At 46.3% G+C, this 25,348-nt stretch overlaps 1 protein-coding gene across 4 annotated transcripts in view; it reads right to left on the bottom strand.

Annotated features, from left to right (window-relative positions):
• Nucleotides 1-4,399: 4,399 nt before the first annotated feature.
• Nucleotides 4,400-25,348, bottom strand: part of LOC130115347 (arf-GAP with Rho-GAP domain, ANK repeat and PH domain-containing protein 1-like) — a 101,430-nt gene continuing 80,481 nt past the window's right edge. For 3 of the 4 annotated variants that reach the window (XM_056282960.1, XM_056282962.1, XM_056282961.1), the window contains 16 exons: nucleotides 24,752-24,797; nucleotides 24,173-24,336; nucleotides 21,441-21,653; nucleotides 20,644-20,749; nucleotides 20,150-20,297; nucleotides 18,461-18,544; nucleotides 17,968-18,042; nucleotides 16,099-16,216; nucleotides 15,636-15,749; nucleotides 15,362-15,507; nucleotides 14,543-14,625; nucleotides 13,837-13,896; nucleotides 10,491-10,554; nucleotides 9,622-9,783; nucleotides 7,786-7,823; nucleotides 4,551-6,544 (listed from right to left, as the gene is read on the bottom strand). In XM_056282960.1, coding sequence (XP_056138935.1) covers nucleotides 7,803-7,823; nucleotides 9,622-9,783; nucleotides 10,491-10,554; nucleotides 13,837-13,896; nucleotides 14,543-14,625; nucleotides 15,362-15,507; nucleotides 15,636-15,749; nucleotides 16,099-16,216; nucleotides 17,968-18,042; nucleotides 18,461-18,544; nucleotides 20,150-20,297; nucleotides 20,644-20,749; nucleotides 21,441-21,653; nucleotides 24,173-24,336; nucleotides 24,752-24,797 — 1,604 coding nt within the window. In that variant the 3' untranslated portion in view covers nucleotides 4,551-6,544; nucleotides 7,786-7,802. Of the gene's footprint in view, nucleotides 4,418-4,550; nucleotides 6,545-7,785; nucleotides 7,824-9,621; nucleotides 9,784-10,490; nucleotides 10,555-13,836; nucleotides 13,897-14,542; nucleotides 14,626-15,361; nucleotides 15,508-15,635; nucleotides 15,750-16,098; nucleotides 16,217-17,967; nucleotides 18,043-18,460; nucleotides 18,545-20,149; nucleotides 20,298-20,643; nucleotides 20,750-21,440; nucleotides 21,654-24,172; nucleotides 24,337-24,751; nucleotides 24,798-25,348 lie in introns of those variants that run through there. The other variant, XR_008810485.1, reaches the window with a different exon arrangement.

Here is a 25,348-nt window from a genome sequence, read left to right as displayed (position 1 = left end):
TTAGATCAGATGAGTCTGAGGTCTAAAACCAATCTAATATTATTGTTAATGTCTACCGTTCATAAATCCAGATTGATTTTCATCAAATATTGAGTTTGAGACCCGCTTGAATATTTTAGCTAAAATAATAGCAAACACTTTATAAACATTATTGAGTAAACTCCCCAATTGTCCAGCAGAAGCAGATCTTTCTTTGGTTTGGGGATTAAACATGTGTCATATGTGCCTTGTGTCACTGTAGTAGGAAGAGAGGAATTCTGGATACTTTCTGAATAGACCTTATGGTGTGAGTAAATCAGAGAATAATTTGTAAAATTCAGCAGTGATATCATCATTACCAGGCGATTTATTGTTTTTGAGTGAATGGATGCCCTCCTTAATTTCACCTTCTGATATTGGAGCTTCACATGACAAACAGTCCTCCATAACTTATAGGATCAAATTCATCGAGATGTTGACTAAGCAAAGTAAAGTTACTTTCATTGAACTTTGAGCTGTACAGATTAGTACTTGTCTGATAGAACTGTTTAGAAAAGCATATAATTCAGATACTGATAGAAGAATAATTTCATAAGGGTCTGTTAAATCTTAAAATACATTCGACTTTATACATTAAAACAAAATGGGAGAAGGAAGGAGAGACAATTATATCTGAGGAAGAATGGACAACAATATGGAGGTGTACTAGTTCGCAGAAATGGAGGGAGTTTGGTTGGAAAAACCTGATAAGGTATTTTATTACATTTTATTACCTCAACCTGCACCCTACTCTCGCTACAGATCACTATGTAATCCGCAAACATCATAGTCCACGGAGACTCCTGCCTGATCTCGTCCGTCAACCTGTCCATTGCAAACAAGAAAGGGTTCAGAGCCGATCCTTGATGTAATTCCATCTCCACCTTGAACCCATTTGTCATTCCAACCGCACACCTCACCACTGTCACACTTCCCTCATACATATCCTGCACCACTCCTACATACCTCTCTGCAACTCCCGACTTCCTCATACAATACCACACCTCCTTTATGAAAGCACATGAACAGAAAGCATATCAAGTATGTCATATGCTTTCTCTAAATCCATAAAGACCCAATGCAGCTCCTTCTGGCCTTCTCTACACTTCTCAATCAACATTCTCAAAGCAAACATCGCATCTGTAGTTAGTGCTCTTTCGTGGCATGAAACCATACTGCTGCTCGCTAATCGTCGCCTCTCCTCTTAACCACACAAACGCACCAAAACCATTCAATAAACCAAACTGATTTATTACAAAATAAATAACCCCAATACAATGAAGTATGGATGTGTGTGTCTGTAAATCAGTGGTGTAAGATAGTGCATGTGTGGGTGTATGTAATGACGTTGTGCGTGTTGTCAAGTGGTAAAACCATACCAACAAACAGAAGCAGAACAGCGAGAGCGCCAAGACTGCAAGCTGGCTGCAGCTTTATGCTGAGGGACGTGCCCGGGCCCAGGTGTATGCTCTCAGGTTTGGCGAGCCCTCTCTAAACCTGAAGCACAATAGAGGTGAACAGAACAATCCAGAAATACATTTGAAGTACACTGGGGGGTTCGTCACATGTTCAAATGTGTGAACACCTGACATGACAAGTCAGGCCTGGGACCGTCCCCCAGGAGGAGCTGGAGGGCGTTGCTGGGGGGAGGGACGCCTGGCGTGCCCTACTTCGCTTGCTGCCACTGCGACCCGACCCCGGAGAAGCGGCTGAAGATGAATGAGTTCAAATGTTCACTTCAATATTCAAATATTCAAAGACTCCCAATGATTAGCGGTTTCCCAATTACATCTAATGGAGCGACAGTTGAATTTTTAATGAAGACACAAAGCGTTTCTGTAGCAACTATAACGAGAAAAGGAGAAATGGGACAACCCTGTTTTAATGCCGCGTTTGATTGTAAATCGGGGTGATGTGGGGTGATGGTAAAGAGGTTGAACTATTTGTATTTAGATGCTATAATGTTTTGAAACTTACCGTTTGTAGTATTGCTTCGAAGACGGCATTCTCCACCTTCTTTCCACATTTCTTTGCTTTTCGGCTGCTACATAATACCAGATCGCACCCCGATCGGCCATCTTGCCCCGGCAACTCCGAGCGATCGCAAAAAACCGCGCATGCGCAGAACGGAAACTCTAATGCTTAGCGCTTTAGTGCGCAATCTGCTGCGCATGTGATTTTTCGCGCATGCGCAGAAAACAAAACCCACTGCGGCGAACCGAAACCCTGCTACGCATGCGCGAAATTGTGCAAATTTTACGCGCGCATGTACACGCACGTGACCAGCAGATGGCGCTGGAGCGTCATTTATCCAAGTTTAACTTTACGCCTTCTGCTGGTCTTGTGCCAAGCAAGACCAGACGCTTTAGCTTCATTTATTGAAGTACGTTTTTTTTCCTTTTTTTTTAAAAAGAGCTTCAGATAATTACAAAAATTAACAAAACGTAATATATATGTATATATATATATTATCTATTTTGGTAGGTTGCATTTATTTATTTTTGCAGGTTCAGTCAAACTCTGAAACATCTAGTTACCAAATTCCTAAAGACTGTGCGAAGAGCTTGGTCCGCTTCGTCCGGTGGGCCTGGGGACCACGGCCCCTGCCTGGAGCTGCACCCGCGGAGGAAACACCGAGGGCGGTGTGGCAGGACGCGGAAGCGGGGCGGGCTAAGCTAACGGCTAGCCCATGCAGGCCGGCGGTTCCCACAGTCACCCTGGCTTGGCCTTCCTTCTCTTGGACACTGATTTGTTTGTTTAGTTTGGGAATGAGTGTTCTTGTCGTTTCTGGATGTGCTTTTTTGTCTTTGTGTTGTACTGCTGTGGGAAACGGCACGTCGCTTCATGATTTATTGTTTTGAATGAAATGACTAAATTAAAGTGCTCCTGATTCCTGTATCAGAAAAATCATTTCTTCCTTAAACTTTCTGCCTTATACAACCGCTGTAATGACCTATGAGGTAAAGGCCACTTCGCCGTGTACGTCCCTATACCCTGGTGTGAATGTGAGCGCCCCCCTGGTGGGTCTCCTGTGCATGTGTGAAGGGCTCGTGTGTGTGCGTCCCCTGCGGGTCTCTCCGGTGTGTATCTCGAGGTAAAGGGTGACCCTGATGTGTCAGCTCCACTTAAAAAAACTGAGCTCAGAGCCGGCTGGCCGCTGTGACGCACTCAGACTCAGAAACCCCCTACAGGTCCCCCCATCAGCACCGTTCTACATCTGTCCACACATGTATAAAATCATGCAGTACACATATACATAAATACATATAGACACACACAAGCAAGCCTGAGATTTTTACCTTAAAGCAGATCTGTAGGCCTTCATTTATGGAAATGCATAACTGTGTCATGAAACCTGCTGGCAGGATAACAACTTCCTGCCTTGTGTGTTAAGACACATGCTGTGAAAGCATTCATAACATGTTGGGGTTGCGTGCAATTCTATGCGTGTGGTTGTTATGGAGGTGGGGAGGTTTGCAGTGCAACAAATCCCTTTTCTGCTATCCTGCAGGGCTGACATCATGTATTTGCAAAAGTGTGTGTGTGTGTGTGTGTGTGTGTGTGTGTGTGTATAGAGTAGCTCCATAGGCAACATAGCTTGTGTTAGAGCAGGTAGTTACTGACCTTTTGGATCAAACATGTAGTTATTTGACAGTTGTGAACTACACAGAGATGAAACACGTCTCTCTCTCTCTCTCTCTCTCTCACACACACACACACACACACACACACACACACACACACACGCGCGCGCGCGTGGGTTTGGAGATACAAACACTGAAAGAAAAAACCTCCAGCTGAATGTTTATTAGAGTTTCAGAGACAGACGAATCAGTAACTGTTGAGGAACACACAAATAATCACCTAGTGAAAAAGAGAGAGAATATAATTATATCACCGCACAGGGACGAGTCTTCTCTTGGCTCCTGCTGAGCTCTGGGCTGGGGGCCAGCTAAACATAGTCACACACCCACACACACACACACAAAACTCACCCCGTACATCCCTCATTGACTACATTCATTCCCTAGCCCTTAACTCTAACCTTAACCATCATAACTACATGCCTAACCCTAACCTAATCCTAACCTTAACCCTAACCCTAACCTTAACCCTAATTTAACCCTAACCTAATCCTAATCTTAACCCTAACCCTAACCTTAACCATCATAACTACATGCCTAACCTAATCCTAACCCTAATCTAATCCTAAATTTAGCCCTAACCCTAATCTAGTCCTAACCTAAACCCTAACATTAACCCTAATTTAACTCTAACCCTAACCTAATCCTAACCTTAACCCTAACCTAATCCTAAACTTAACCCTAACCCTAATCTAGTCCTAACCTTAACCCTAATTTAACTCTAACCCTAACCTAATCCTAACCTTAACCCTAACCTAATCCTAATCTTAACCCTAATTTAACTCTAACCCTAACCTAATGCTAACCTTAACCCTAACTTAATCCTAACTTAATCCTAACCTTAACCGTAACCTAATCCTAACCTTAATCCTAATTTAATTCTAACCCTAACCTTAAACCTAATTTAATCCTAACCTTAACCCTAACCTAATCCTAACCTTAACCCTAAACCCAAGTCTTAAACCTAAATAGACCCTTCTCCTCACTGGGACCCACTAAATGTCCCCACAAGGTGGTTTCTAGTTCTAGACATTTGGTCCCCATTAGAATAGATGGACAGGAGAAGGCAGTCATTGGGACAAACACACAATCACTTTCAGCATATGTATAGGTGTTAAGTAAAACACTGTTAAACTTGACAACACCCCAATGTGTGTGTGTGTGTGTGGGGGGGGGGGCAGCTAGGTTCTCCAGCCCAGTGCTTAGCGCCCTCTGTTGTCCAAATAAATAATTATGCTTAATGCTGGGGGAGTGCAGAAGAGGAACATGGGCTGCATTTTAAGGTACAGGGGTGCCATACTACTGACAGCCAGCATGTCTGTTACCAGCGAGAGAATTAAGGTGAACGACACTTTGGACCAAGGTGACGCTTCAGAGACAGGAGCCATGTGCCAGTTGAGAGCTGAAGAAGAGGGTGAGGCTTTTAAAGCTCCTTTGCACGTCACGCTTCCCATCTCCATTTTCTTCGCCACCGGGTTGTGTAATGTAACAGCACAGAGTGAAGAACACAACAGTTGTGATGACTGCTGGGATTACACAGACACCGATATGAATTACATATTAGGTTATAAATAAGGAACGAAAGATTTTTTTTTTAAAACAATGAGTCATCAAGAAACTAAAACCTTTTAAATATTGTCCATCTATGTTTTCTTAAAAAAATGTAACGTGTATCACTGCCTACAGTAAACAAGAAGAAGAGGGTGAGACGCAGGGATGGATGGTCACGGAGGTGAGGAGGAAAAACTGAGGCGGCGTCACCAGCAAAACAGACCGTCAGCCTGGGAAGATCTTAACCAGGCCGACCAACTATGTAAATGTTCTCTATTTGCATGATTGATTTTGCTGCAGAAACAACTTGTAGACACATCCCAACAAGGCTTCTGGTGTTCAGTCAGATGACAACCGAGGTTCTCAACATCCATTTTGCCCCGGTCTTTGGCTCGTTCAGTCTCTTCCGCAGAACCCCTCTCTCCTCAAACATGACCACGTCCACACACACACACGCACAATGTTTTCACCACTTATCTATGCAGTGTATCGAGTAAGAAGACAGAATAATTGGCCTGCTAAATAACATCTATAAAACGTCCGCCGCCTCCTCAAGGTTCCTCTCAGCCGACGGCTCGGCCCACACGGGAGCAGTCTCCGGACAAAACCGGGTTCGAGTCGGCCGAGACCGTCTTACAGAGAATCTGAACTGCTTCGCGGCAGGTCGACAAGTCAAACTGAATGGGTTACGACCGGACACGAAGGGGGGAAAAAAAAAAGTTCATTTTCTTTTGAAAAGTTCCATAATCTGTGACCCCACGTCAAACGGCTGGTCGTTACGCACGCCAGCCCAGTGCCGGGGTTATCGGACTTCCCGTCTTTTCTGGAGAGTACAATACGAGGTTTCTCTCGGCTCGTCTCTCACACCTCTCCGTTACTCAACACCGGGGTGAGGTCATACCGCCTGGTGCAGCGGAGTGTTTTGGAGCTGAAACAGCTTGAGTTGGGGACGATTTAGCGGACCTGGGGGCCAAATTCTAGTCCGTAAAATCAGGCTGACAGACACCGGTGGACATCGTTTTCTTTCACTTCACGCCACGGCGCCCAGCTGCTGCCTTGCTAGCCAGCCAGTCACCTGTTTGTCGGATTAATTTCCACTGTGTTTACAAAAAAAATTACTGCGTGACACGGCAACTCACGGTGGGTCCGTATTATATATAATCCAGTTGTTTGCACGTTTGTGGGTCCATTTCATATTCATGGGGACAAGCAACCGTGTCACATGTCACACTGTCTGTGTTGTCTGAAGGGTCATCAGACGTCGTGGTTCCTTCAGCTGCAGAATGAGGAAGACGCTGTTCAAAGGGCTTCTGGTTACACCGATCACCCCCCTGTGGAAAACACACACATGTAAAAGGGGTTGAGCGTGTCTGTGCCCAATTTAGCCTCATTGTTATCACAATTAGAAGATTAGTTTGCGTTTCTATTATCAGTTTGTAAACGTCAGAAGTAACGTGAACCACTTGACTCGCATGGACCCAGACACCGTAACTCTGCTGAGACAGTCTGATGAATGGACTTTGGCCCCAACTCTAAATTTAGTTCCACAGCAGGCGCAAGTCTCTTTAAAATCAGTTTTTTTTAAAATATGCATGCTAAGCAGCAGTCTCTCATCCCAGCAGGAGGGTCTTATCTAGCAACAGGGGAAGAAGGTGGACGCACTCTGCTGAAAGACAAAACGGCCAATTTCATCTGAATAATGGTGCATTATTCTCTCATCACAAGGTGAGCTGTATAGACTTGAGCTGATCCTCAGTGATGAGCCCCGTCGCACAACATATCAGAGTACACACCTGTGCAAATCAGCTCTAAAAAGCAGGTTAACACCTAACAGCGGCAACGTTTTTAACATTCGACTCAATCTCCTGTCTCGCAAAATGTTTTGGCCTTCCGGCCTTCACTAGAACCTGCGGATACGAAGACCCACTTCTGTCTTGAAATGGACTGCTGTCAGTTAAGTGTGAGTCCTTCTCGAATAGTCAGATCACGCTCACATCTGACCCCCAGAAGTTACATTAGGAAACCTTAAAATCAGTATAGGGATCATGCACCAACTGGTCTGAATGCAGGGGTCGACTTAACGCACAACTCTAGAAGTCAACAAATTCATTCACATCTATAAGCATCTATCATTAAAAATCCATCCCTAAATAACAAAATTCCATTCCATTATCTGAACCGCTTATCCTGCTCTCAGGGTCGCGGGGATGCTGGAGCCTATCCCAGCAGTCATTGGGCGGCAGGCAAGGAGACACCCTGGACAGGCCGCAAGGCCATCACAGGGCCGACACACACACTTAGGGACAATTTAGTACGGCCGATTCATCTGACCTACATGTCTTTGGATTGCAAACTCCACACAGCGGACGACCCCCAAGGTTGGACTACCCCGGGGCTCGAACCGAGGACCTTCTTGCTGTGAGAGGACCGCGCTAACCACTCCACCACCCGCCCAAATAAGAAAATGAAAAACAGAAATACGCCTTCATGGTCCACATAAGGAAGTGCCAAAAGTTATTTGACGGCCTAGAGATGGACTGGTAAACTTTCAGAAACGGAAAAAATGCCTTACCTTTAAATCAGGGTCCACTATCGAACATCTCTAAAGAGCTGAAAGATAAAAAGCATGGGTCATGTTGGAACAAGAGACACTTGAAGGAGAAAATGGGAGATTTGGTGAGAGAGATAAAAACAGTAAGAGGAGAGAGGGAGAGTGAATTGTGATGGGGTTGTGAGAGAAAACGAGGGATACTGGAGTGATCCTTCAAGTCTGCTGTGTGTAAAACTGACAATCTACAGTTGTGTTAAACACAGTCGTTGTTTCACAGTGAACACTGGCCACACACAAAAGCAGTCGATAAGTCTTTTCTCTTTCTCTCTTATACACACACATAGACACACACACACGCACACACATAGACACACACACACACACACACACACACACAATTCAGAATTAAATGCTTACTTTCTATTCACATTTCATATCAAGAACTGCAATACATGTGGGCAGTCAGTCAAATTCGCAAACACAAATATATGCACATATATACAGAGTAAGAAAGTAAACATTTCAGCCACATTCAAACCCAGAAGCCCATCTGCCTTTTTTATTCATGTTGAGCACATACCCACAAGCAGCCACCCTCTCACAAACACACAGCTTTCAACCTGTGGTGCTGAGGCTGCATGTTAACAGAAGCCCCCAATCACATCTTGCGTAAACCCAGCTTCTACTGCTATTGCAAATGAAAAGGCAAAGTCAGAGCTTTCATACTCTCTCTTACACCTACACATTTAATTTCGAATCAAATTTAAATGGGCACAATCCAGAGGCCAACAACAATGCAAAGGTTGAGCTGTGTCATTGCCTGTGGAAGTGTTGATGGAGTTTGCCGTTATTGGAACGTAAAAGGTAGAGAGGTATGAGGCGGCTAGACCCAGTGGGAGGATTGGACATCGACATCATCACACGGTTGATATTCTGTACCACAGCACCAACAGTTGGCTCATAAGTAATAATATACTATATTATTACTAGCTAGTCACAGTTGAGCTGTCGTTATCTAAATGTATATATAAAATAACCGAAGGAAAGATATAGAAGGTGCCTTTAGAGTAGATAACAAATGTTTCGTGCGATGTTGGCACACTCAGCGATTTATTCTCTAAAAATAAATGTTACACTCATTCCCAAAGTCCAGGGTGACAGACCAATCGGTGTAAGTTTCAATTTGGGGGATGGAGTGTTAATACGGGGCCAGCACTGTAAAGCCCAGCGGTTATCTCTGACCTCTACATGCTGACGTCCAATCAGGCGGAAGAATTGAGACACCTTAGCTTAGCCTTAGCTAATGGTTCACTTGTACCAAATTCAAACATAAAAATACAAATAAAAAATTTACTAAACCTCTTCAGAGAGTTCTGTGGTGGGGGCTCTCTTTCAGCCCACTGTAAACCTGGAACGGTTAATTTAGCATCTGGTTCCAGGATGTGGGAGAAGGTACAGTCAACATTTAAGTAATGTGGTGACCAACAGGAGAGGATGTACGTTGCCCATTTCTGGACCCAACAAGATTTCCCCTTGAATGCTGACAAGTAAATCAACAGTGAATCACAAAACAGAGGTCACTGATTCTGTTCAGGGTCGACCTTCGACCCCCACCCTCTTTTGTTGTCAGGAGCCAGGTACCTGCTGAAGTTCTGCATTTGGGACAAATTTGCGATCTGCGAATCAGTCACATGATTAGCGTTAAGGTTAAGCTCTGCTCTTCGTCGGAGGGTGGGGGTGTGTGGGGTTGAGCCACCTGTCCAGAACAAATATCTCTGAATAGCCAGCTGCTGTAGATCCAGCTGCACGACCGGGTGGCAGTTTTAGATTAGTTAGTGATTGGATTGATAAACTCACAGCAAGCGGGTCTTGGCTGAAAGCTGCTACGCTGTTCCGCATCTCATTCTCACTGCCACGCAGTGGTATCAATGACACGTTACCGTGACGAGTATCCAGTGGCAACACACGGGACACACGTGTCTTCTGCATCCCTTCTACAGGCCATACATCACCATCACACTGTAAAAGAAAAAGCAATGTAAAGAGGTGGAGGAGGTGAGCGACAGAAAGATTAGAGTTCTTGCTAGTTAAGGTTCATGCTGTACTATATTAGTGTTTTAAAGGAAATCTCTCTAGACAAATTTTAAACTTGTGAAATACATTTTCACCAAAAATGTCTGAAGGCACCAGTGGTTATATCTGGTTAAATAACGTACCATTAGACCATTAAATAAACCATAACAGCCATATACTCGTATGAGTAGAATTTGCCATGGACAATACACTGAGTGTTGAAAAGTACTTAAGTTAACTTTGTACTGAGAATTTCAACTTTGTGAATGGACCTGTTGCTGTAACCTCCAACCACCTTGCAATTAAAAGCAAGACTCATTTCCCAATACTGCCTGACTAAGGCTTGGCATTAATCGACCTTTAGGCCCATTAGACAGTGAACATTGGGTCTAAGCACTGAACCCTGAGGTTCAGGTTGATGATGTGTACTCAGGCTTAATAGAGGCTAGAACCACTTTTTCGCTGCATCATCCTCAATATCTGATGCTCTTATCCAGAGTTAAATACAATGACATACAAATGGTAAGTGATGAATGAGTCATTATTCATCACATTTTCACGAATCATGCAGTCGCAAATACCCTAGCAATTATCCCTGATGCATGTGTCTATTACTGAGCAGTAAAGGTCACGTGCAGCATGTTTGATCTCACCTGGACACTGAGAAAAGTGGCAAACCACTCCCTCATCTCCAACTGACAGTCACAGCACAGGTACCTTGCGAGAGACAGAGAGGAGACAACCAAAAGGGAGGGTGTGAGGGTGGGAAGCAGCAAGGACATAGAGGTTTGGAAAACAAACGGGGGGGGGGTGGAAAACTCGAGATAAGCACTAGGTAAGAAGAGAAAGCTGCAAGGTGGGAGATTAAGTGAAACTGATGTATTCTCTCTCGCAGTGCCTGTGGCGTAAACACCAAGTGTGATACCTAATTCAAATTCCAAACAAATAGAAACAATGCTGGGACCCTAAGCACGCACGTGTATGTGTGTGTATGTGTATATGTTCTGAGTCGACCGCGATGCTGCGATACACAACAGAGATACTTTATCTATGCAGTCATTATTATGAGCAGAGGTTCGGACCAAACCAATATATATTCAAGTGCTCTCCACCCAGACACAGCACAAACACTGACAGATGAATGAGGGGCACACACAAAGCCTTGAGATGAGCAAGCGCCAGGGTAACAACTAAACACGCGCGCGCGCGCGCACACACACGCGCGCGCGCGAACAAACAGGCCGACACATGCAGTGCATACAAAGATGGAAAGCCTCAGACATAAAAGCAGACACAGTCACGACTCTTAACACACAAGCTAGCATCCGTAGACATTGGCACAGAACTCCTCCAGCACATAGTGGGGGTGACGCATCATTACCGGGGTTAACTGAGCTCATTAGTGCTCATTAGGGATCATTATATCGGCAGAGGACACCCTGTGAATCTACAGCTTCCTTGCCATCGCGTGTGCATGCCGACACACACACACACACACACACACACACAAGGATGCAAACTTTCAAATTCAAGCTCGCTCACATTCCATTTCATATTTGGAGGCTGTTAGTCGGCCCTCTCATCCAGAACAATATCCATTAGGTGCAGCCGAATAATTGAACATTCATTTATAATCATTACTGCAAGTTGCCTGGTCGTTAGAGGGCTGCGGGAACAACATCAGTTAAGATGGTTTATCGGGAGCCCCCCAAAAAGCTGCTTTACAGTGGTCGCTGACCTAATACGCTACTAAAAAAGGGAAAAGAAAAAAGGGCTTTTTTTCTAAGGGCCCAGACACACCAAACCGACACCAGAGAACTAGCGGCGGCGAAGGCCGACTGCTGCGTCGCCCCACGTGGCCCGCGTCTGGGCCAGAAAGTAGCGCTTGAACACACCGCAGACTATAGCCAACGGCCAACTAGCACGTACGTTCCGCGCCTGCGTGAGAGGCAATAACCCTCCGTACCAGCAGGTGGCGGTAGTCTGTATTCGTCGTTCAAAATGTGAAACCGCAAGACCCAGGACTGCGGAGATACAAACCGTATACAAAGCAGCGTTTGCTTACCATTTCCACTCAACTCTCGCTCACTACAGACGGCGTGCTAATACAGCCACCGCTAATCGAGAATGCGTCTGATAAAACTCTGCAAATGGCCCTGGCGTTATCAACCCTTCGTCTCTTGGTTGTGGAAGAAGAAAGGAAGACGCGGAGGCGAAAAATAAGGTGAAATCGCACTAAATGGGTGAAAGCATGGCTACTAGAGCGGCAGGCTCGAGGGGCTTTCCTGAACCTTTCCCGAACCGGAAACGTTCGAGAGAGACGAAGACGATTAATGAGAAGAGCCCTCTGTCTGTGTGTGGCCGCTTGACTTCATCGTTTGCTTGCTTTCGTAACTTCCGTTTCTCTTCTCGTGCAGTGATTCGCTAAGCTGAACAGCCAATCAGAGTTCTCTCTCTCACCGACGGGCTCCGCCGCCGATTCAACTTGCTGACTCGGCCGAAAAGCTGCCGACAGGGGTCCGACTAGTGCCAACGGTGCGGGACGCGAACACCGCAAAAACTAGGGCCACAGAAGCTCACCGACAGCCCACCTGGTGTGTCACAGCCGGGCAATGGGGGCCGTCAACCACAGGTATCAACCCACTCACTGAACGAACACACACACACACACACACACACACCTTTACTCCATTTCACAAATACTGACAATTTCTGTCTCCGTTTAACTTTATATCTTTAAGTGTTTTAACATCGTATGTTAATTTCAACATTCTTACCCCCTCCCCATTTTTAGTACCATGGGCCCCTTTCTATAGCTTCTCTATTTTTTGTACCTTCTCTCCTCATCTATCCATCTCATCTCTTCTCTCCGTCCATCCTACTGGCAACCCCCCACTCCCTTCTCTTGCCACCTCCCTATCAAATCATCCCATTTTACTTACACCCCCCCACCCCCAGCTTTCTCCTCTCTCTTCGCCACTTCGTCTGTCTATCAACATCTCTCAGGTGTGTCGGGCGCTGTGAGGGACATGTGATGATGCAGTGCGACAGGAGATGTCAGCGCCCTCAGCGCGACTACAACAGAGCTCCCATTATGACGGCCCCGCAGCCGACAGCTCGGTGATGATAAAAGCCTGGCTGGAACGTGTACGGACACAAATAGACACAAGCACACCAATGCATACACATTTACAAACTGACGCCCCCCCCCGCCCCCGAGTACGCATTTACTGATGCAAAAATATGGATGGATGCACTCGTACTTTTGTGTTCATGCATACATCTTTGTTCATCCATACATAAGGATGTATGCATGAACACAAATTGCTTAAGAGGACATGCTTGGTTACAGGTGTGTGTGTGTGTGTGTGTGCGTGCGTGTTTTCCTCCTAGCTGGAGGTGACCTTTTGTATGTTCCAGTCCCCGTATACTCCTGCAGTGATCTGACCCATTTTTCCGGCCTGTGGAGAGCTAGCTAGCTTATTTTAATAATTGTTATAGTAGCTCTGACACGTTTCAGTCAACTCACACGAAGAAGGGTGCTCCATCTTACTTTCACTTGCATATACAAACTAAACCTGGGGATTGGAGCTTTATCCTGGTCCACATGTGACAAATGTCTGACAGTTATATACTGCTAACTTTATAATTAATAGCACCTTTAAACAATATTGCTGAGCCCAAAACGTAACACCCAGGCGGACATGCAAACCTGACCTTGACCAAGTTCACAGGGCACTTTATTTTTTCCATCGCTCTTTCGTACATCTTTCACTCTGACAAAAATGTGTCAATCAAAAAGATTGCAATCAACAAAGCTGGCCTTGCTTTAGTAAGGAGTCTGGAGTAAAAGCATCCACCAGTTTCTAATATTCTATCATGGAACAACTTCTTGCTCATCAGAACTGTACTTGTGATACATTATGAATGCGACTGTATGTGTATAAGCTGTGTGCTTATAAATATGAGTGAAATACCGAATAGTGACGATATACTCACCACTGCTGCCTTTCTGGCTTCTCCTGTTTCTCATTTGCACAGACCACTGTCAAACCCCAACTAGGCAGAGAACAGAGAGAGAAAGATGGAGAGAAAGAAAGTCAGGGGAGTACAGTAGGTGGTGATTGATTTCAATGGTAACAGAGGGCATTTGGTGTTTGTTGGCTTGTCTCAGGCTGCCACCTAGTGGTAAGGCCGATCACAAGTCCACTTGTGTAATTTACAGAGCAGGCAAATTCAGAGGGAAATTTAACTTTCAGATCTAAATTGACTATTTTAAATGTTCGGAATAGAGAGTGAATTGAGGGCATCCGGGTGGCGTAGCGGTCTATTCTGTTGCCTACCAACCAGGGGATCGCCGGTTCAAATTCCCGTCGTGTTACCCCGACCAAGGGGCATGCCTCATTCTCGAATCCCTAGAGACACAATTGGCCATGTCTACAGGAGCCAATACTATGAGCTAACCTGGCAAGAGGCTACATGATAAGGCCGTCCTTTAAAACTGTTGGACTAATCCAAGGGAGAGGAAGCATTGTTCTTGTGGCATATTTTTGATCTGTTTACCAACTACAAGTACTGAACAAAACAGACGAGAACCGCAACAACCCCGATAAATTCCTCGACAGAGAATGAGGCTGCCATACTAGATAAACCAGCGGACAAAGAGGAGGGCATGATGACCACGGACCACATCGTTATTACTCACCAGGTGGGAGGGCGGAGTTTCTTCTTGATACCCACGTAGACCTTCAGGTTTTTTACTGGCCAGTCACGTTCCGGACGATTACTCTGACGGGCAAAGACACAGAGAGTTTAAAGGTAGAACAAGTTGGGTTTGTCAGTTGCGGTTTGTAAACACAACATTCAGAGTTGGCCCCTCCTCCCCGGCTCAACGACACCAGAAGCACGTGGCCCCCTGACCGCAGTTGCCAGAACACATCCCAGTGTATGGGTCCACTCCGGGTCACTCTTCATCCCCGTCCTCTCCTTCAGTGCTCGGCAGCGGGTGAAAGCCAACCCCAGATTCACTCTCGTTTTGGAACGAGCTTTGTCCGCTTGGCGTTTCACCTCGCAATATTTGTGTCTTTTCGACGCTGTGTCCGCCATTGTTATAGCTTCCTCTTGGATGAGTGCTTACAATCTTGATCTGGCACCTGGTCGCTACATTTTTATAGAGTCCCGCTGCCCAAAGGTTAACGCCCGGAAACATCCTGTACACAGCAGAATAAGAAAATACAGGCAGAGGACAGGGCCTCTGCAGATACCGACACCGCCACACATGTCTAGTGGCTCATAAGTCATTCATGACTGAGAGGGAGTCTATATATTGATTTTTAGGAAAATGCTACTTGTTACCTTTAAATGGATCATAATCAGAGAGGGGGGGGGAGACATAACGGGGGGTGAGTGTGTGTTTTGTGGAAATCTAAATGAGAGTGATCTAGCAAGCACATGCGTAAGAGAGAGGGACGTGGAGGAGGGGGTAAAAAGGAGGGTGTATTGTTTGTCCATGTGAGTGTCATACCCTGATGTCCTTGTACATCCTGAGAGAGCTGCCATTGAGTATGAAGTAGCGCTCATGGAAACTTCCAGAGGACAATCCCAATCCCAGAATGCTTCGCTCCTCTCGGAACTTCATGTTCCCGTGTTTGGAAACATCCACTTTACTGGCTGGGGGGGTGGGGGGTGGTGGAGAGACAGGTAAGAACAAAAGAGCATATGTAGGGTCAAAACAATGCAGAGATTTCGTGAGGAGATTGACTGCAGTTGTGTGTGTGTTTGAGTGTGTGTGTGTGTACCAAGATAGATGATCATTGCCTCCATGGCCAAATGTCTTTTGATGAGGAGGTGAGAGTCTGTGCCGAGCGAATGAAGAATAGGCAAAACCCGCTCCTGATGATGAAGGGGACGCGCTAAAGAAAGGTAACAAGGATATTACCAGAGGTTGGTATAAAAGCTTTATATTTGTTAAATGTCATGGAAACAAAGGTCACGGGTGGTGGATGAAAACTGCTGATATGGTATTTAGATAACTTTCAGGCCAAGGAAATCTAATCAATATTCAGCAGCAACGAACAAAAAGTCACAGGAAATACGAAATAAATGTTCAGCTCAGCAACGAACAAAAAGTCACAGGAAATACGAAATAAATATTCAGCTACTGGATCTCTCGGGCCCTATTCCTCCTCACACCCATTGAAAAGGAAATATATGGCGATGCATATCAAGGCGCCATCCCTTCTCCCCTCCTCCGGTTCTCACCAGTTTCCTCTTTCTCGCTGACCTCCCAACAACTCCAGTAGTCCTTGTCTTTAGCTAGAATATTTCGCCTGTCTAGAATCTCACAGGTCAGCTCTGCTGCCGTCATGGAGCCGGGGATCTGAGGGGAGGAGAGGAGAGGAGAGGAGATATGAAAGGAAAGACGATAGGAGAGGATAATAGAGGAAAGGCTAGGAGAGGAGGAGAGCGGAGAGGAAAGGAAATGAGAGGAGAGGAAAGGAAAGGAGAGGAGAGGAGAGGAGAAATGTCAGATTATTAATCCATCGTTATCCTTTCCCCATTGCAGTGCTCGAAGTAGACCAGTACTCACTGGTAAACCATAGGGACAGTTCTACGATTTGATCTTAGGAGTACCATTTTTTATCGTGCGTACCTCCACTTCTCACCCGTCCCAGGCACACGTGGTGTTAATGGCCCTGTCAGCCTCCCCCGCTGACTCCCTCTCTCCCTCAAAAGTCACTATGTTCTGCTGGAGTCCATGGCGATTTAATTTCACTGGGCCCTCATTAAAGGTCAAACCAAAGGACTCCATTACCCAGACTGCACTGTGTTATGTAGATCCAGAATCTCGCTGTCTGCTGTCCAGCAGAACCCCTTGTAGAAATATTTTTAGCTTGTTTTCAATTTCTTTCACATTTCTATTCTTTTCTTTATTTTTGGAATAAAACTGACTTCATCGACATTTGCATAGCAAGCATCGCATCAGAAAAATGACCACTTGCCTTTTTGTGCAATAGCACGGGTGCTAAAGATCAGTTTTCTGGTTGAAGTATCACACAAACATACATGTTCACGTTGCGAGACTATACCACAGCAACATTGTGGCACAGCTGTATTACGGTCATTGCTTATAATATTTTAATTTACTTGCAACAATTTATAATATGTTGCTGCCGCTACTTTTTCTTACGCACAATTACGCACAATGACAATAAAGTATCTTATCTTATCTTATCTTGTGAGAATACATGGTGTGAACATCAGCAATACTGCTTAGTGTTTTTTGTTCACCATAGAAATCCCAACTTTATACCATGGGTTCGAAGGCACACCCAAACCCCAGTAAGTGGGCTCACTTCTAGCATTGCACCGATGACATGATAACGACTGACCCCAAGACAATTTATCCTGGGCGTCTGGGTAACGTGGCGGTCTGTTCCGTTGCCTACCAACACGGGGATCGCAAATTCGAATCCCCGTGTTGCCTCTGGCTTGGTCGGGCGTCCCTACAGACACAATTGGCTGTGTCTACAGGTGGAAAGCCGGATGTGGGTATGCGTTCTGGTCACTGCACTAGTGCCTCCTCTGGTCGGTCGGGGCGCCCATTCGGGGGGGGGGACTGGGGGGGATAGCGTGATCCTCCCACACACTACGTCCCCCCGGCGAAACTCCTCACAGTCAGGTGAAAAGAAGCGGCTGGCGACTCCACACGTATCGGAGGAGGCGCGTGGTAGTCTGCAGCCCTCCCCGGATCGGCAAAGCGGATGGAGCAGCGACCGGGACAGCTCGGAAGAGTGGAGTAATCAGCCAAGTACAATTGGGGAGAAAAAGGGGGGGAAAAGAAATTTAAAAAAAAAAGACAATATATCCTGTTTTTACCCTGTCTCAGTTAGCCACAGACACCAACTGACGATTTGGATTTTAACCCGACAATGTCAGGGCTTTCGTAATCCATCTTTCAGGATGCTCACATAGGAGACTTTTATGTTGTTGCACTTAATGTATGGCATTGTGATAAGGGCATCAGATGAATGCCACAACTGCTAATAGTAAGATACTAAAATGTAAACAGGCCAAGTTATTGCTGGGTTCAGTGGGTTGCAAGCTCGGGGGTTAGGGGTGAAGGATCACCTTCACGTGTTGCTCTGTTGTGTCCTTCTTTTCCTCCAGGTAGACGGTACAGATGAAATCTCCTGAGTTGTTGGGCTGCACACACACATGAAAGAGTAAAAACACGCACACACACCAAAATCAGCAGACATAACCATACATACGTCCCAGCACATGTAGAAACCCAGACACAGAATTAACAGTGAACCAGTAGCAGTTTAGACCACAACATGATCCATTTGCCAGATATGTCATCACTCATCTAAGTGACCTCTCCGAGTTTCCTATCCGCACTACTGAGCATGCATAAAGACAAGGTATATAAGACTTATCCATTACACAGAACAAATTATGGAATTTTTAAGGCCTGCAATGTTCAGTTTTACATTATGGATAAGGAATTTATGGTAAATCAACCTAAACTGTGAACATAAAATGAAATTCATTACGCAAGGCATCGACTCAAAACGTCTGCACATCAGCTATGAAAGGCTACTGGAGCACACGGACTCACGGGCACTTTTGTGTTGCGAGACTCCCGCACTTTGATAATGACTGTGATCTCATCTAGCTGCCTCTTCAGCTGCTGCTCGTCCACCTGACAACACAAAGCAAACAAAAATACACAACCAGTCATCATATGTCAATAGCATGTTAATTGCTTCTTTATCTTCAGAAGACAAGATCGTCCTCTGATCCTTATCTTCGGTCCCGAACCCCCCCCCAGCTGTATTTCCAACAACCACATCAAGTCTTTGTTCCGGATGCGTGCGAGCACATGTCACTACCACAGACTTTATTTTAATATCGTCAGAGAGAAAATATCTACATCAAAATAAAGCTGGCTGTAGTTTGGTGAGAGTGTCTTGTTTGGTTATGTGTTTTTTGTATCAGTTCCAAGTTAATAAGAATGTCTCGATTGTAAAGACAGACTACAAACTACAGTCAGAAATGATAACAAAGGGGCATTCGGGTGGCATGGCGGTCTATTCTGTTGCCCACCAACACGGGGATCGGCGGTTCTAATCCCCGTGTTACCTCCGGCTTGGTCGGGCATCCTGTAAACACAACTGGTCGTGTCTGCGGGTGGTATGGAGCCGGATGTGGGTATGTGTCCCGGTCGCTGCACTAGCGCCTCCTCTGGTCGGTCGGGGGCGCCTGTTCGGGGGGGGGGGGGGGATAGCGTGATCCTCACTGTCAGGTGAAAAGAAGCAGCTGGTGGCTCCACATGTATCAGAGGAGGCACGTGGTAGTCTGCAGCCCTCCCCGGGTCGGCAGAGGGGGTGGAGCAGCGACCGGGACGGCTCGAAAGAGTCGGGTAATAGGCCAAGTACAATTGGGAAGAAAATGGGGGGAAATTTCGACAAAAAAAAAAGGAAGAAATGAGAACAACAGATTTATAAGGTGAAATAATGGGTGAACCAAATGGATTGTTAACCTACAGTATGCCTGTCCCGTCACACTAACCTTTAGGTTCTGGGCATTGCTTTGGTTGTCTCATAAGGGGAACTAGTCAGTCTCATGACAGAAACAGGAGGGGCATTGAAGGAGGTTGGGGTTTATTAGCGTCACTTTATCATCACGACTGGCAAAATGATTTCCCTGGAATAACTTCAACCAACAATGGAATCAACTCAAAGCAAAACATCAACTTTGTCTTTGGCATACTGCCACCATCAGTTTTCATTCAAGAAAGGCACTGGACGTACACACATTTGACAGTTCCAGTCCATTACCCCCGAGACACCAGTTTCCATCCATTAGACACCCATTGCTGGTATCACACCAGCTTCTAGACAGACTGGCCTCTTGGCTTGAGAGGCGTAGTCATTGTACTAATGAAACATGGCCGACTGTATTAAATAGCCATTAGAATAGTAATACTGCATCAACAATGCTACTATTACAATGTCTGGGTGTTTCATTAGCTGATTTGAGGGGCTTACAGTCAGCAAACAAAAGCTAGGGCAAAAAAATTCAGATGAGCAAATTTTTCATATTCAGTTTCAGCTTTTCTGCAGGTTGTTTCTGGCGGTACTGGCAGTAACATGACAGAGACCGGACTCTGATACACACAACGGATAAATACAAACTAAATTGTGAGCGGGTCTGTAAAATTCAACAGTTATGCTTTTATTAGAGAACATCAACATAAACACACACAAATGCAACCATATGTACGACTGACTGTGTGTGGTCTGACCTCAAAGATGTGTGTGTAGTGCTGGATGAGGTCTTCTATGACTCGGCCAGCTGAGTAGTCTTTCCCGTCAGTCTGGAACAGTGTAGGACCAAATACTATGGCCAGGTTATGGAGGTTCATCTGGTTAAACTCTGAAAAACGTTGTATACTGACACACACACACACACACACACATACACACACACCCACAAGTGCACACCTATAATTTTCCACCCAAAACCTTATAAACATGCAATTTTATACATAGCAATGCAGACAGCGACACCTTTGGCCTTCCTGAACTCTGACTGGCTGAGTCACATTTGATGCAGTATCAAAACACACAGAAAACACACAAAATGGCAACCGTATGAAATAAACTTATATTTTATTGTAGGGTCTTTGTGTAGAGCTGTAGAAAGTGTGCAGAGGCACACTTGACATTAGCTCTACAGTGGTTGTAAGAAAGTGTGTGTGTGTGTGTGTGTGTGTGTGTGTGTGTGTGTGTGTCTCACCAGTAGAGATGGTTGACCAGGGTTCGTGTTGTCACCTTGTTGACTCGGGGCAGCTGGCTCAACAGCAGCTGGTACTGCGAAATCTTAAAACTGTCCTCCTGGATGGCTGGAGGCGGAAAGGCGGAGAGATAGATGGAAGAAAGGGAAGATGAATGAAGGAGGGGAGAAAGAGAGAAAGGCAGAAGGAGGGAGAAGAAGAGACAGAAAGGCAGGAGGGAAGCGAGGGAGAGAAAGGGCCGTGGAAGATGGGGTGGGGGTAAGACAGAAAGCAGAGGTATGAAGAAGGGGGTAGCAAGGAGGGGATAAGAGGAACAGATTTGGAGAGAGGGAAAAGTGAAAGAAAAACAGAGAAGCGGATGATAACAGTGTGCGTGACAGTTAGAGGCCAATTATAAAGACTAGTTAATGAACGGAAATTAACTAAGATCACAAAGTTAACTAAGGTCATAAAAAAGAGCGAGCTCGGGGAGATGTATAATTCAGTATCATTTGTAGATGCTTTGAATTGATGGAAACAGATCCAGCCGTGACTTGAGAATGTTCCGGAAGGCAAACAAGCCCCTCTTCTAGTGATTTTGTATGAGTGCGTGATATGTGTGTGTGTGTGTGTGTGTGTGTGTGTGTGTGTGTGTGTGTGTGTGTGTGTGTGTGTGGTTTTTTTTAGGTGTAATGTCAACACAACAGCAAGCTAAGTGCAGATCACGAGGCGACAAGCTGTCACTTCCTCGTCATCTTCATCGAAACGCCACTTTGACTGCGTGATGCGGTTCAACGGACGCTCGTGCTCGGCATCTTACCGGCTGTACTCAGCCAGGCGCTGGATGCTTCAGCCGTGAGCAGACCGTCTCCGAGCTCCCTGAAAAAGCGCTTGAGCGTGTTGGAGACGTCGTCCACCTGGTGCTCCTCCTCTCTCAGGTACACGCTGCGAGCGTCGCGGCGGAACGCCTCACACAGCGCCGCCACGCGGGAATTCACCCCGCTCTTCCGGTAGATCCCCTCTGACGTCAGGCCTGGGGGGAAGGGGGAGGGAGGGAGCAGTCAGTACACACAGGCGGGGATACAAGCGAAGACAACTATAATCAGGAAGCGACGCACGCCACCGGACGAGCTGATCGACGCGGGCAAGTTTGAGCGCATCACGACGACGGGCGCATCACCGCAGGTTAGAACACACCCAGCAGATCTGCGTTTCCACGTTACGTCACACCCCGTCCCGTCCCGTCCCGTCCCTGGATTACACCGACGTGTTGATTTAGTGCGTCGTCTACATTTGGACAACTTCCTGTCACTTTTGCCTTCGCTATTAGACCAGCGGCTCTACACCGCAGCCGGATAGGGAGGGAATATCTCCTAAGGAACTGAACTTTGCAGTCTCCCATACCCCTGCGTTATATGCAAATGAGAATTGCTTCATATAGTAATATACTTGCAGTAATGCCTGTAATATTACTAGCAATACCCGCAGTAATACCTGAAGATAAAATGTCCGTGTCGTATACAGAAATGTACAGTGTTTGCAAGGAATCAGCAAAGACCACGCCGTTGCATCATCCTTCTTGCCCCTAACACCACTGCAAATCTAAATAAAACAATAAAACTTAAGGTATACTGCTGCGATTGAAAAATAAACTTGTACAGAGTAATGTCCTGAGTAAGATAACCTGCAGACTCGTCTTCGAGGAGTGTATTTCTCATGCATTTTACACTCAGAATCAGAGGGGTTCACACTATCGCAACCACTTCCCACATCAGATGCATTTTCACATGACAGACTGTCAGAGTGGCCTTCAAAGTAACACCGACACACAGGGGCATCCGGGTGGCACGGCGGTCTACTCCGTTGCCCACCAACACGGGGATCGCTGGTTGGAATCCCCATGTTACCTCCGGTTTGGTCGGGCGTCCCTACAGACAGTTGGCTGTGTCTGCGGGAGGGAAGCCGGATGTGGGTATGTATCCTGGTCGCTGCACTAGCGCCTCGTGCGGTCGGTCGGCTCGCCTGTTCGGGGGGGGGGGGGGGGGACTGGGACTCCTCACTGTCAGGTGAGAAGAAGCGGCTGGTGACTCCACGTGTATGGGAGGAGGCATGTGGTAGTCTGCAGCCCTCCCCGGATCGGCAGAGGGGGTGGAGCAGCGAGCGGGACGGCTCAGAAGAGTGGAGTAATTGGGCGGGTACAATTGCGGAGGAATTCCAAATAAATAAAGTAGCACTGGCACCTCAGCAAATGAACCACACTGGAGTTTGTGTGTCCACTGGACACCGCCATTTTTGCTGAAGGGAGTGAACATTTAAAGCATTAGTCATTGCTGTTTCTGCTGATGCTGTTCCCGCTGCTTCCAAAAATGCTCTTTTGCTAAAGAGTGAAAGGTTTTAAACTCTCGGTGCTTGCTGCTCCCAGAGCTAAAAGCTCGCTAAGCTCTCGGCGCTGTCGGGAACACGCAACAGTGCATCCTTTCTATTGCAAATGATCAGAACCAGGAGGCAGCTTTGTACAGCCAGGTTCCCGGTGGATGAGCCACCTCAATCGCTCGTAACCCTGTCCCCAAACATCTGAGCTATATTTCTGCACAAGCGCTGTCGGGATCAAAAATACTTTCAATTACAAGACGGGACCCTTGAAGGGCCAAGGGCCTTCCTCCGGAGGGTCCCCACAGCAGTCACATTAAGTAATTAAGAGACCCTGGAGAGGCTGGATATCTTATTTCGGTCCCAGGGTAAAAAAGCTCTTGCCCTGCAACGCAGCATAATGGGTAATTACATCAGCTCAGACATACGTCACGGTAACGACCCATTCCCAGTTAAGTGCTGAGGTGAGAGCAAGCAAAGTTGTGCGCTGGTTTCCAGGAAAGCCGACTAAAGGGATTAAAATTCCAGACAGCGAAGTGGGGGATGTCTGCCCACACGCAAACACACACACATATTTACACACACGTGCACGAACTTAAATACTTGAGTATATGCGGGTGTTGGAATGAGAAAAATAGAGGGAGGGAAAGGAGAGCGGGGGCACGGAGGGAACGAGGAGGTGACCAGAGGGAGAGAGAGTGGGAGGGGGGGGGGGAACGTAGATATTAGTTTTCTGGACAGATTTAAACCTCCCCTGGGTATTTTACTACCTGGATGACTGAAATAAATCTACACAGACAACAAGAGCAGATGGGTGCAAGGAAAAAGGGGGAGGAATATGACGGAGCGGAAAAGCTGTCCCACTTTCTGATGGTCTCTCCCAAAGCCAGTTCACCTGCTATTACAGTCACACTAGGCCACACACACAACACACACACACACACACACAAAGCAGTAAAAAGCCACACGGAAAGACAAACCAAGTCACTTGTACATATCAGCAATGACCAACAGCCGCTCCCATCATACTCTCGCACCACTGAGCACGAACGTATATTTGAATTTAAATCTGCCGGTGTAATCAGCTTTTTCATGGTGTCGTTTTTTGGCATTGCCATTTGCGACCCCTCCCTCTCTCTCTCTCTCCATCTCTCTCTCTGTGTCCGTGTGTCTCCTTCTCACCGCACTGCGTGATGTAGCCAATGCAGCTGTGCACAATGACCGGTATGTCAGTGTCTGTGAGCTGCTGCTGGCTCAGTGTGTCCCCTCCACTCCCCGCCGCCCTCTGAATGGCGCCACACCAGCCAGCGAAATCCAACTTCCTCTCTCCTTCAATGTACAGGGTCCTCTCGGAGTGAAGGGGGAGGAGAAAGGGGAAGGGGGGGGGCAAAGAAAAAAAGAGTTTGAAAGAGCATTATCTGTTATTTGTTTGACTCGCGTGTGAATCTTGCATGTCATACTGCCTGCTGTGTGACAACCATTTGAATTAAGGCTGTAGGTTGAATTCAAATCTACCAGCAGAGGAATTGTGCGGGTGTGAAACACTGGGACAGATTTCACTTGACACCAGTCGCTGTTGCTGGGATAAGGACTGAGGTAAACGGGTTGATATTGCATGTACACAGGACCTTTGCACTGGCATGAGCTGGTAAAAAACTGATACTTAAATGAGCAACAGAGTGTAAAGCAAAACCAAGGGCCCAAAAGCTCCCGTCTCCCAGACAAAGGTTGCTCACAACGGCCATTTTCCCCCTCTCTCACCTTCCTTTTTCCACCAGAACCAGCACCTCGTTGTCTTGTTGGATTGCTGTGGAACATACATACAGAGTATTCACATTATCACAGAGAACATCAAGTTCACACTTATATACATTATATATATATGTGTGTGTGTGTGTGTGTATATATATATACACACACACACACACATATATACATACATAGTATACATATATACATACACACACACACACACACATATATATATATTTCAGTGTTTCCCACACATAGACTTTACTTGGGCGGGCCACCCAGGTATATTAACGGCCGCCCAAGTATATTTGGTGACCCATTTTAGCATTTTTTTAAAAAACATTTTATTCCTTCGAGAGAACGACGCCATCCGCGATCGAGTAACTGGAGAACAATCTGCCCTCGCTCCACCCCTCCCGTACCTGTTCGTTCTGCTATCGCGAGAAGGGTCTACTGACAGTCGCGCACGCTCTGCAGAGAAACCGAGAGACAGACGTTCTCTGGTACTCCGTCGCTAGAAGAGGCGGACACAGATATTTTGTGTAACTGTTCTCTGACTTTGGTCGTAGCTTCGAGTTCTACGAGAGAAAGTGGCCGCTACGCCGC

Source organism: Lampris incognitus, chromosome 7 (genome assembly GCF_029633865.1).
Source record: "Lampris incognitus isolate fLamInc1 chromosome 7, fLamInc1.hap2, whole genome shotgun sequence".
Classification (NCBI taxonomy): domain Eukaryota; kingdom Metazoa; phylum Chordata; class Actinopteri; order Lampriformes; family Lampridae; genus Lampris; species Lampris incognitus.
Note: the sequence above shows the minus strand (reverse complement) of the source record. Positions and strands in the feature narration are given on the sequence as shown.